This window comes from Staurois parvus, unplaced genomic scaffold (assembly GCF_062004578.1).
Source record: "Staurois parvus isolate SC_StPar_1 unplaced genomic scaffold, SC_StPar_1.0 ptg000059l, whole genome shotgun sequence".
In the NCBI taxonomy this organism is placed as follows: Eukaryota; Metazoa; Chordata; class Amphibia; order Anura; family Ranidae; genus Staurois; species Staurois parvus.
Genome location: NW_028317855.1, coordinates 5,745,438 through 5,758,378, shown reverse-complemented (window position 1 = coordinate 5,758,378; position 12,941 = coordinate 5,745,438). Strand labels below are relative to the sequence as shown.

The 12,941-nt window shown below is 37.7% G+C and overlaps 1 protein-coding gene across 2 annotated transcripts in view; it reads right to left on the bottom strand.

The window, feature by feature from the left end:
* The window catches only part of RNASET2 (ribonuclease T2), an 81,132-nt gene that overhangs the window by 1,509 nt on the left and 66,682 nt on the right, over positions 1 to 12,941 (bottom strand). For both annotated transcript variants that reach the window (XM_089668587.1, XM_089668588.1), the window contains exon 9: positions 11,706 to 11,780. In XM_089668587.1, coding sequence (XP_089524713.1) covers positions 11,706 to 11,780 — 75 coding nt within the window. The remainder of the gene's footprint in view (positions 1 to 11,705; positions 11,781 to 12,941) is intronic.

Genomic DNA, 12,941 nt, shown 5'->3' with positions numbered 1-12,941 from the left:
GAGTCAAATTAAATCTCCTGTGAAAAAATGTCCATGAATCAACTTAAAATCAGTAATTAGGAAGTGTTCATAAATCAGCATGATCCGTGATAAGTGCTCCACCACCACCAAACACATCTTTTTACCAGAAAAAAAAGACCCCAGGTTATAGGAGGTCTATACAGGCTGTGTGTAATCCACTCTGGTGTCACTTGTATGGTGTTCCGATGCTCAGATATCTTTTCTCTTTAGAAGGCACTCAAATACAAGAAAAGGCCTCCATAGTGAAGTTCCGCAATAATTTATTAAATAAAAACCAAAACAATTCTACTCACAAAACAAACACGTCAAAAATCACATTCAGATACATTCCCAGGAGGAGTCTATGCTGACATCACCTTTGCTTACTGGGGCCAGCACCAGACGCATTGTGTCTGAAAGGGGAAGAGCAGTCTATGCTGATGTCACCTTCGCTTGCTGGAACCTGCACAAGTATCATTCTGTCTGAAGGGGAGGAGTCTATGCTAATGTCACCTTTGCTTGCTGGGGCTGGCATCAATACATTCTGTCTGAATGTGATTTTGGACTGATCGTTTTGTGAGTAGAATTGTTTTGGTTTTTATTTAATAAATTATTGTGGAACTTCACTAAGGAGACCTTTTCTTGTATTTGAGTGCCTTCTATAGGAAAGATATCTAAGTATCGGAACACTGCATGAGTGACACCAAAGTGGATTACACAAAGCTATATGCCTGTATAGACCTCCTATAACCCGGGGGTCTATTTTTATGGTAAAAGGCTGTGTTTGGTGGTGGCGGAGCACCTATCACAGACCATGCTGAGTTACGGACACTTCCTAATTACTGGTTTAAGTGGATTCATGGACATTTTTTTCATGGGAGATTTAATTTGACTCATGAATATGTTGTATATGGTAGTCAAATTGGAGATAACGTATATTAATTTATTTCACAATTGAGTAATTTATCATTTATACTCAGCATAACATATATTGATTTTTATATATATATATATATATATATATATATTGGAATGTTTGTGAGTGCAGCTGAGAAATGATTTATTGTGGTATATCACTAAGCTCATAGAAATGAAGAGTTTTTTTGTAGGTCTAAATTATCACTGTGTAGTCAATTCTTTTTCAAAGTAACATTATTATATAAAAAAAGACAGAGTTGGCTCTGAGGAAGAGGCAAGTCCTCGAAACGCGTCAGCTTGTTGGAGGTCCAGAGTTCCCATTACGGACAGACACGTAGTGCGGATTGGACAGAGCTGTTCTTTCACGTTTGCCTTTGACTGTATTGTCATTTTGTGAGTACAATACCTAATTTTATTATTTAATACATTGTTTAAGGTAATGCACTAGGCCGGTGTGCCCTCTGTTTGTTTTTCTCCACTCAGTAATTTGGACTTCCCCAGTCATTTGAGGGCAGCAAGGCGTGCATATCCCAAGATATTTGTGATGTGGTCCTATATATACAGAGTCCATCCCTAAGCGCAGGAGTATCTGGGTTTGCCATAAAAAAAAGACATCACCTGTGTGCAATTAAGGAGCTGTAGCATAAATATGTACTGTATATCTGAAGATTCAACTTCTGGTGTATTGGTAGTGTGGTATAACCTGCACTATAAAATTAAAAGAACACTCCAAGCTACTATATGAAAAAAACAATTGAAAGCCCATGTCAAGGGATGTATACAAGAACTTTTCTAAATCCGGGGTTACTCCTTGGAGCACAGTTAAATCACTAATAAACAGAAACACTATGGTACAATTGTAAATTAGTGCAGAATAGATCATCAATCAAAAGTGAATGATTGTGCCAGCAGGCTAGAAGCCAGAAAGAGACCAATGACTACACTGGGGTCATCAATAACCTTAGTGCCTGAGATTAACAAAGCCTTCTTGAGCACAAATGACTTACAAAAATCACATCATATACATTTAGATACTCTGTTGTTTATTTGTACATAAACTGTAGCCTAAAGTTACTTTCCTTCCATGCTTCTGGTTGATGAATTAGATTTGACAAAAGTCAACTTGTGAAAAATGGCTGATGAGAAAATGACACTTCTGGACACCTAGGTATATATTTAGAGTTCTTATTTATTGGCAATTTCTGAGCAGTTTGAATAACTGAATATTTTTTTTAGCATACACATACAAGACAATAGAGAGCACACATGTGGTCCTGTGTCATCATGTTTGCTCACTTTTGCTATTCAGCAATGCCTGAAATTCTTTTACAGCATATAGGGCTGGGCTAATACCTCAGCTTCTGTTTTTTTTAGTTCTGCGTCTTTTATCTGCATTCAAATTATGTAAACTCTGTGACTAACTAATAATTACCAGACAAGTCTGTAAATCAGGTCAATGACCTCCCCTGGAATTTATGCTTGTCTGTCAACCACACTACTGTCCTGTGATCCAGACAATGACAAGAAAACACAATCTGTCTATTAAAGCAAAAAAAATGTTAATTCTTGTACTACAGCATATTGACAAAGTGACAGCATCAGCAGTTGTGTGGAAAAGCACATGAAAAAGAAAGATAGAGTAGGGAATAAATGTTTGCAAACCTCATTACTATAGTGTTAATCATAGAAGGATTGTTATAAATTAATATGTGCCAAACCCAGCACTGCCAATTGGAATAGCAATGTGATGGCATCAAGAAACAATGTTAATTTAATTATGTGTTGCCCTTTTACTATATCTCTTCAGGTATGTTAGAAAGCTTCAATCTTGCAATATTAGTGAGCTCCAGCAAACCTTTATATAAAGACAAGTGTTTAAAATCCTGGTAGAAAAGTGATTAACAGACCTGTTGGAAAGGGTCTGTATATAGCTGAGCCTCAGGAATTAGGAGCCCTCAATCTGTGTGAACAATCTACTGCTGCGTCTTCTCTAAATTGTTCCCTTTCGCATTCCAGCCTCCTTCACGTACAATGCAGGACTAATAGCCCTGCATTGTATATTATGCCCACAAAGGTGAAGAAATAGAGTGGCGGGGGAAGGGGGGGTTTGGTAAGTCAATTAGTATATTCTCTTCACCTCCAACAAGCATTTCAAACCTTGCAGTCTGGGTGGAATTGGGTAGGGGGGGCTGCAAAAGTTTGGTTTCTCCTGAACGTTGCAACATTGCTATATACTGTCCGCATTTCAGTAGATTTGTATCTTAAAATCTAAATTACTGTAATATGATGTTCAGAACCTATGCGTCTGATTAATTGTGCCGACATTACTTTATTGCCCTAATGTTATACTATACACTGCACACTAATGAGAAATAAGAGAAATAAGTGTGCTACATGTCCAGTTAAGGAATAAATAGCAGACAAAAATTGGTTTTCACAAACCAATAGATTTTTTTTTCTTTTTTCTACTTCTCCTTTTGCATTTTACTCCTTATGTTATTTTTCTTTCAATTTTAACTGTCCTACATTGATTGGTCTTGTAATTTATCCATGTGTGCTTCTATATAGGGTCAGCTCTGTTCTCCAGCCTTTTCATGCAGTAATTTTTGTCTATAGCGTAAGTGATCCGATTTTTTTTTTGTACTTGTTGCAATCAGCTTGCAATAGTTAGCCTAAAAGAGGTGACTGTGGGTAAGCCAAGGATCCCACACAGTTTGGTACTGTGTGGAAGGGAGTCATGAAAAAAAGCAGGTAAACCCATTCCATGAAAAAACCTTTGTCACTGCGCTTAGTGATCAAATTAAATAATCAATCCTACAGCTGCACTCAGAAAACATCCATCATATAAATTATACTGTCACAAAAAAAGTTGTGCTGTAAATAAATAAGTGAATAACTAATAAAACAGCAAATATTCAAATAATGATATATCCTAACGAGACATATAATTAAAAGTCCAAATCATTAACGTTTTCCCCTGAAAGAAGTGTCCGTCAACTTCAATCTATTGTGAGAAGTCCATTCACCACCAATATAACCAGCCTCTTATCCCAAGATCCCATATTATAGGAGATCTATTTGGCATGATGCTGCATACATCCTCATGATGATGGTGTGATGAAATATTCCAATGCCACAACAGTTTATCCTTTATCTTGCCACCAAGAGCGCTCACGTATAAAAGAAATCCACCATAGTGTGATATCGCCAATAATTTATTGATAAAAACCACCAATATTCTACTTACAAAGTCATAAAATCAAACCACATTTCAGCAATGATGAGGTCAGCATGGACTCCTCCTACCCTGACATACAGGTGAAACTCAAAAAATTAGAATATCATGCAAAAGTTCATTTATTTCAATAATGCAACTTAAAAGGTGAAGCTGATATAAGAGATAGACTCATTACATGCAAAGCAAGATAGTTCAAGCCGTGATTTGTCATAATTGGGATGATTATGTCTTACAGCTCATGAAAACCCCAAATCCACAATCTCAGAAAATAAGAATATTGTGAAAATGTGTAATATTCTAGGCTCAAAGTGTTCCACTCTAATCAGCTAATTAAGCCATAACACCTGCAAAGGGTTCCTGAGCCTTTAAATGGTCTCTCAGTCTGGTTCAGTAGGAATCACAATCATGGGAAAGACTGCTGACCTGACAGTTGTGCAGAAAACCATCATTGACACCCTCCATAAGGAGGAAAAAGGTAATTGCAAAAGAAGTTGGATGTTCCCAAAGTGCTGTATCAAAGCACATTAATAGAAAGTTATGTGGAAGGGAAAAGTGTGGAAGAAAAAGGTGCGCAAGCAGCAGGGATGACTGCAGCCTGGAGAGGATTGTTAGGAAAAGGTCATTCAAAAGTGTTGGGGACTTTCACAAGGAGTGGACTGAGGCTGGAGTCAGTGCATCAAGAGCCACCACACACAGACGGATCCAAATGTCTTATTTCTCTTGTCAAGCCACTCCAGAAACAACAAACAACGTCAGAATCGTCTTACCTGGGCTAAATAAAAACAGACCCGGTCTGTTGATCAGTGGTCCAAAGTCCTCTTTTCTGATTAGAGCAACTTTTGCATCTCATTTGGAAACCAAGGACCCAGAGTATGGAGGAAGAATGGAGAGGCACACACTGCAAGATGCTGGAAGTCCAGTGTGAAGTTTTCACAGTCTGTGTTGATTTGGGGAGCCATGTCATCTGCTGTTGTTGGTCCACTGTGCTTCATTAAGTCCAGGGTCAACGCAGCCGTCTACCAGGAGATTTTGGAGCACTTCATGCTTCCTTCCGCAGACAAGCTTTATGGGGATGCCAATTTCATTTTCCAGCAGGACTTGGCACCTGCCCACACTGCCAAAAGCACCAAAACCTGGTTCAATGACCGTGGGATTACTGTGCTTGATTGGCCAGCAAACTCGCCTGACCTGAACCCATAGAGAATCTATGGGGCATTGCCAAGAGAAAGATGAGAGACATGAGACCAAACAATGCAGAAGAGCTGAAGGCCGCTATTGAAGCATCCTGGTCTTCCATAACACCTCAGCAGTGCCACAGGCTGATAGCTTCTATGCCACGCCGCATTGAGGCAGTAATTGCTGCAAAAGGGGCCCAAACCAAGTACTGAGTACGTATGCATGCTTATTCTTTTCAGAGGCCCAATATTGTTCTATGTACAATCCTTGTTTTATTGATTGCATGTAATATTCTAATTTTCTGAGATTGTGGATTTGGGGTTTTCATGAGCTGTAAGCCATAATCATCACAAATATGACAAATCACGCCTTGAACTATCTTGCTTTGCATGTAATGAGTCTAGCTCATATATTAATTTCACCTTTTAAGCTGCATTACTGAAATAAATGAAGTTTTGCACGATATTCTATTTTTTTGAGTTTCACCTGTACATTTCATCTATAAGGATTTTATTACTTCCCCTCCAGGGGATAAATATCCAGGGGATATAGGCATATATCCTACTGGAGGGGAAGTAAGGAATATTTCTCAATTAGAAACACTATGGATTTTCAAAAATGAAATCCTATACTCCCCATTGTCACAAATGAGTGGGATATTATTAGTAATAGTTAGGTGGATTATGGGTTTCTACTTTCTTCCATTTTTTTTGATACTGATAATTTTATTTTTCATATTCTTTATTTTATATTTTGTAATTTTTATCATACAGTACTCAGCATAAATGAGTACACCCTAAGATATTTTTAAGAAAACCTTTACTTTCCTTTCAGAATCAACATTTTCAACACTATACTACAAAATACTCCCACAAATGCGGGCCATTGATTGTAAACAACATTTGTTATTTTGCACACACAAAAAACAACAAATTTATTCAAGACCATATTGCAAAAATGAATACATCCCAATGAAAGTTTTAGGAGAAAAGCTAAATTTTAGAAAACAAAATCTTAATTAACAAGAACTCAACTACAGTTGAGTCTAATTATTCATTAAACAGGTGTCCAGCAGACAGTTGATTATAAAAGGGTGTTACTTAACAAAGAAAACCCCTTCCCATTTCATGCTGTCAGCAATGGTACCACATGGAACAGAAAAGTTACAAGGCCTGAGAAAGAAAATAATTTCTTTACACAAAAAAGGTGACAAGAAGATCAGCAAAGCTTTACTTATCAGTCAGAATACCGTAGCAAAAGTGATACAAAAATTTAACAAAAGATGGAACTGCAACCATCTCACTGACACGTCCAGGTGGTCCATGGAAGTGAACACCTTGACAGTAGCATCTTCTGATGAGGAGGGTTGATGAAAATCTCTCTGCAAGGTTACTGCAGTTAGAAGTAGAAAGCCAAACTGGGGTGATTGTTTCCTGTGATACAATACGGCGTACACTGCAGAGGAATGACATGCATGGATGTCATCCACGAAGAAAGCCTCTCCTAAAGCCCATGCACAAAAAAGCCCACCTAAAATTTGCCAGGGTCCATGCTGAAAAGAAGAAGACTACTGGGACTCTGTACTCTGGAGTGATGAGACCAGGATACATATTTTTGGAACTGATGGCTTCAAAACTGTATGGTGTCACAAAGGGAGTGCAAAGAAAAATGCATGGTGCCTACAGTGAAACATGGGCTGCATGAGTGCTGCTGGTGTCAGGGAGCTGCATTTCATTGATGGTATCATGAATTCACAGATGTACTGCTCTATATTGAAAGAGAAGATGCTACCATTTTTCTGTGCCTTTTGTCGTCGTGCACTTTTCCAACATGACAATGATCCAAAACACACATCTAAGGCCACTGTTGAAGTTCTGAAGAAGAACAGTGTAAAAGTGATTTTGTGGCCAAGTATGTCTCCTGATCTGAACCCAATCGAACTCCTATGAGGAATTCTGAAAAGACAAGTTGAGCATCACTCTCCATCCAGTATTCAGGCTCTAAAAGAGGTCATTCTTGAGGAATGGAAAAAGACAGATGTTGCAGTATGTCACCAACTTGTTCATTCCATGCCTAGACTTGGTGCTGTCCTTAAAAATCATGGAGGCCATACAAAATACTAGATGTAGTAGTTTTTGTTGTGGGCTGTATTCATTTTTGCATCAACTAATTTGAGTAAAACGGAAGATTTTGTGATCTAAGTCATATTATTAACCTTACTTTCATGTAATGAGCTAAACAAATGTTCTATAAAACTTTGGAAGTTGTTCTTGTGCTCATTGAGATATTGATTAAAATCTTACTTTTCAAAAGAGGTGTACTCATTTATGCTGAGCACTGTATTTTGCTTAGTTTAGCAATGATCTATTTCCCAAGAGATTTATTCATTTGACATTAGGAAAATGGATGTTGTCCAGTAGGGGGCATTATACCTCTTTTTTCATATATTTATATTTTATCTTAAAAAAAAGTTTTTTGGAATTATGAATATATCGAGACATGGATGTATATCCTTTTTCATGATAGTTGTTGATTGTTGGTTTGATGACAGGACACTCTGGAGAAAGAGATTCTTGTGCCGTGATCAGATGGTTCTATATAATGTACAAGTACATCAGCATGTGTAGACTGATCCCCTTGACAACATCCTTTTTGATGAAACATACGTCAAGGTAGGAGGTGTCTGTGCTGATGTCATCATCACTGACTGGTGCCGGCACCAGCAGCGTTCATTTACATGCAGTTTGATTTTATGACTTTGTAAGTAGAATATTTGTGGTTTTTAACAATAAATTATTGGTGATATCACACTATGGTGGATTTCTTTTATACGTGAGTGCTCTTGGCGGCAAGATAAACGTTAAACTGTCATGGCATTGGAATATTTCATCACACCATCATCATGAGGATGTATGCAGTGTCATGTCAAATAGACCTCATTAATTTGAGGTCTAGGGAATTGGTTAGAGGCTGGTTATATTGGTGGTGGATTCACTTCTCACAATGGATTGAAGTTGATGGACACTTCTTCATGGGAAAACTTTAATGATTTGGACTTTTAATTATATGTCACATTAAGATATATCACTTTTTTGGAGTATTTACAATTTTTTTAGTTATTCACTTATTTATTTACAGAGCAACTTGCTTCTGATAGTAAACCCATTCCATGAGCTTAACAGAATTAACCCTAGTGGCAACTTGAGTTATAAGTTTGGATTAGCTTGGACCAATGTAACTATGCATATACAGTACCATACCTGTGGGATTGTGGGATTCCTCTAGAAGCTGGAAATCACTGTAGTAGACAATACTACAGGGTTCTGTGCTGATCGGCTGCCCTGCCCTCTAGGCAATGCTTTCCCCACCATGGTCCCACCAAGCTGGACCAGTATAACTAAGTAAAAATGCCATATCTGTGGCTCAGATGCATGGCCATTCCAGGAATACTGCAAAGCCTGGTCTTATGTTATTCCATCTGTTACGGTTATCTGGATCATCTAACTGAGTCTGCATCTGATCAAGGGTGTTGAATAAGGTTTCATGGTCATAGCAGAGGATTTTGTGGGCTAGTGGGCTAAAGAGTGTTCATCATGCTTGGTCTCCAGGTTATCAGGCTATCTCATGAGTATAAGTGTTCTTTTGCAAAGCAGTCCTTGGCAGGTGGTATATGTCGAGAGAAGACCTGTGGAAAAGCCAGAGAAGAAAAAAAGTCTGCAATGCTATCTTGGAGCATCATGGGCTGTCGGTGGTGTCTCAGCAGGTTTGCTAGCTAGGAAATTCTGGTTAGGGCTTCCACATTGTGCATTCCTTCTCTGCATGCACAGCTCTGGAAGAAAGGGGGTATAGCAAGAAAGGAGTATAAAGTCCATGTCTTGCCCTTGCAATCCTAGCTTTAGTGTTCTTGGTATGGCAGAGCTCTATGAGAGAGCACCTGTTCCGTCCCGAACATTGGGGACAAAACACAGTGGGGATCGAAAGTTTGGGCACCCCAACTAAAAATTTGTATTAATGTGCATAAAGAAGCCAAGGAAAGATGGAAAAATCTCCAAAAGGCATCAAATTACAGATTAGACATTCTTATAATATGTCAGCAAAAGTTAGATTTTATTTCCATCATTTACACTTTCAAAATAACCGAAAACAAAAAAATGGCGTCTGCAAAAGTTTGGGCACCCTGCAGAGTTAATATCTTGTACTGCCCCCTTTGGCAAGTATCACAGCTTGTAAACGCTTTTTGTAGCCAGCCAAGAGTCTTTCAATTCTTGTTTGAGGTATCTTTGCCCATTCTTCCTTACAAAAGTCTTCCAGTTCTTTGAGATTTCTGGGCTGTCTGTCACGCACTGCTCTTTTAAGGTCTATCCATAGATTTTCAATTACGTTGAGGTCAGGAGATTGTGAAGGCCATGGCAAAACCTGCAGTTTACACCTCTTGATGTAATCCCCTGTGGATTTCGAGGTGTGTTTAGGGTCATTATCCATTTGTAGAAGCCATCCTCTCTTTAACTTCAGCTTTTTCACAGATGGCATCAAGTTACCATCCAAAATTTGCTGAAATTTTATTGAATCCATTTTTCCTTCTACTCGTGAGATGTTCCCTGTGCCACTGGCTGCAACACAACCGCAAAGCATGATTGATCCAACCCCATGCTTAACAGTTGGATAGAGGTTCTTTTCATTAAATTCTGTGCCCCTTCTTCTCCAAGCGTACCTTTGCTCATTCCGGCCAAAAAGTTCAATTTTAACCTCATCAGTCCACAGAACTTGTTTCCAAAATGCATCAGGCTTGTCTATATGTTCATTTGCAAAGTTCAAATGATGATTTTTGTGGTGAGGGCATAGAAGAGGTTTTCTTCTGATGACTCTTCCATGAAGACCATATTTGTACAAGTATCTCTTTATAGTGGAATAGTGTACCACAACTCCAATGTCTGCCAGATCTTTCTGGAGGGATCGTGCAGTCAAACGTGGGTTTTGAATTGTTTTTCTCACAATCCTGCGAGCTGTTCTGTCTGATATTTTTCTTGGTCTTCCAGATCTTGCTTTAACTTCCACTGTTCCTGATGACTGCCATTTCTTAATTACATTCCGAACAGAGGATATTGACATCTGAAAACGCTTTGCTATCTTCTTATAGCCTTCTCCAGCTTTGTGAGCGTCAACTATTTTCAGTTTCAGTTTTCTAGACAACTGCTTAGAAGAACCCATGGTGCTGATTGTTGGGGCAAGGTCAGATGAGTCTGGGCATTTAAAACCTTTGAGCTTGACATCACCTGGTCTTCCCAGACGATGATTGAGAACAATCCATGACACTGGCCGGTCTCAGCTTTGCAAAGGGGGCAGTGCATGCTATAAATGCTGCAGGGTGCCCAAACTTTTGCAGACACCATTTTTTTGTTTTCTGTTATTTTGAAAGTGTAAATGATGGAAATAAAATCTAACTTTTGTTGACATATTGTAAGAAAGTCTAATCTGTAATTTGATGCCTTTTGGAAATGTTTCCATCTTTCCTTGGCTTCTTTATGCACATTAATACAAATTTTTAGCTGGGGTAACCAAACTTTCGATCCCCACTGTATATGCCCGTTATTCACTTTTTTACCATTTGGTATATGATTGCTCCTTCAAAAATGTTAACAGATTGGATAAATGGACATGGTGCAAGTTGTTTGAAATACAAAGATTACATTGACCTGCTGTCTGTCCTGTCTCCAACAGGAGGTACACAATGACCAAAAGCTCATGCAACGCAAAATGAGCATGTGACCAAATCCTGTTTGAACAGAATTACAGCTATTTTAAAAAGTTAAATAATTCACATATACATATTACAACAGTATATTTATCTGTTTGTTACATGCTACACTTAAAATATACTAAAAAATATGTATGTTTAAGAACAACTAAAGTGCCCCAGCTTCACAAAGCAGTTACGTCCAGGTCATACAGCAGGAAGCTGCATGATTGTTGGAGATCCCAGCCGCTCTAAAGATAAACCAAGGATCTTGGACCACTTGACCAGACATGGTGAGCCTAGAGGTATGCTATAAACAGGATTCAAAAGCTTTTTTAAAAGAGACAAAAAATAGTCTATATAATCAATATACTACATTTGTTGGTGCTACTTTTAATTAAACTGACCTAAAGAAAATGCTATCAATTGGAGCACCATACCTACAGATGGGTATGTAAAATATATAGGATGAGTGCAAAGCAGTGCTGCTGCTTTTGTTATGATTGCTTACAATCAAATAAAAAATATTTAAGAATTTCTTAAGGCAACTCGAACTTGAACATTGTAAAAAATCTCATTACAGGCTTTTTGTGCTCTAAAAAAAACAAAAAAAACCACGTTAGTAAAGTTTATTATTACCTGCTGTGGAGGAATACACTGAATTTTTGGCACCACTCCATATACATTCAAAATCACATTTTCAATCTCTTCTACCTGAACGAAAGTACATTAATTATTACATTGATTATCATTAGCTTTGTTCATTTGATGTTCAGACATATTATCAATGTTGTGTTTTGCACACAGTTATCATTCCCTTTATTCTGAAAATCAGCATTCACATAGAACAAACCCTCTTATAGTGAAATGTTGCAACATCAGCAAAGGTCTTGCAGCAGAAACAACAAACATTCAGCATCAAAGACTGATTAGTGTGATAATTCTATTCACATTTTCACATAATGTACAATGCTATCATGAAAAAAAAAGTTAAGAAAGAGACCCGGATTGAGCTAAATTGTCTGTTTATATTTTTTCAATATTCTAAAGTGAAACTCAAGTCAAAACTTGAGGCTATAATAATTGCATTCTATACCCACATTAGGGAAATTGACACTACTTCCTGTTCTGGTGAAGTAATGATTGGGGCAGGAAGTGAGGGAAGAGCTCTAAAAGGATAAAATGGCCCTAAAAGGAAACAATGTCAATATATATCTGATGGGGAATCTAGCCTTTTCCCACACCTTAAAAAAATTATATACATATATTTATTCTGCTGCTGTGTCCTGGTTGGACAGTTTCTCCATCACTTCCCAGTTATTGGCTTAATTAGAAGTTGTTGGTTTTAATTACAATTCTATAACGTACGCATTTATTCTTTCACAAGCATGACATTTTACATATGGCTACGGATTAGTTGATTAACCAGTAGACAAAAATGTAAATATGGCAGAATCCAAATATAAATCCTATACACAGACAATATAATTGAAAGCCCAGTACACATTCCTAATTACCAATCTAATCACTTTACGGTTGTACATTCTAGCACTGCTACAAGATTTGTCATATGGTGTATATTAACTGTAGTTAACTCTAGTAGTACCCTATCCCTTTCAAGATTCATACTGGCATTCAACATGTGTTTTCACATATGGAAGGAGACATTTTCTTTGCTCATGCTTTTGAAACCTTTCTCAACAGTGCAATGTTTTTGTAGATTCACTCTTTGTTTTGTCATTATTTTGTGAACTGAGTAAAATAAGCCTTAAAGCCTTGTTTATACTAACCTTCTTATATCCCAATTATTATTTACTATCATTATTTTCAGGATCATGGATTATTCTACCAAAGCCCCTCCCCCATCCATTTCTT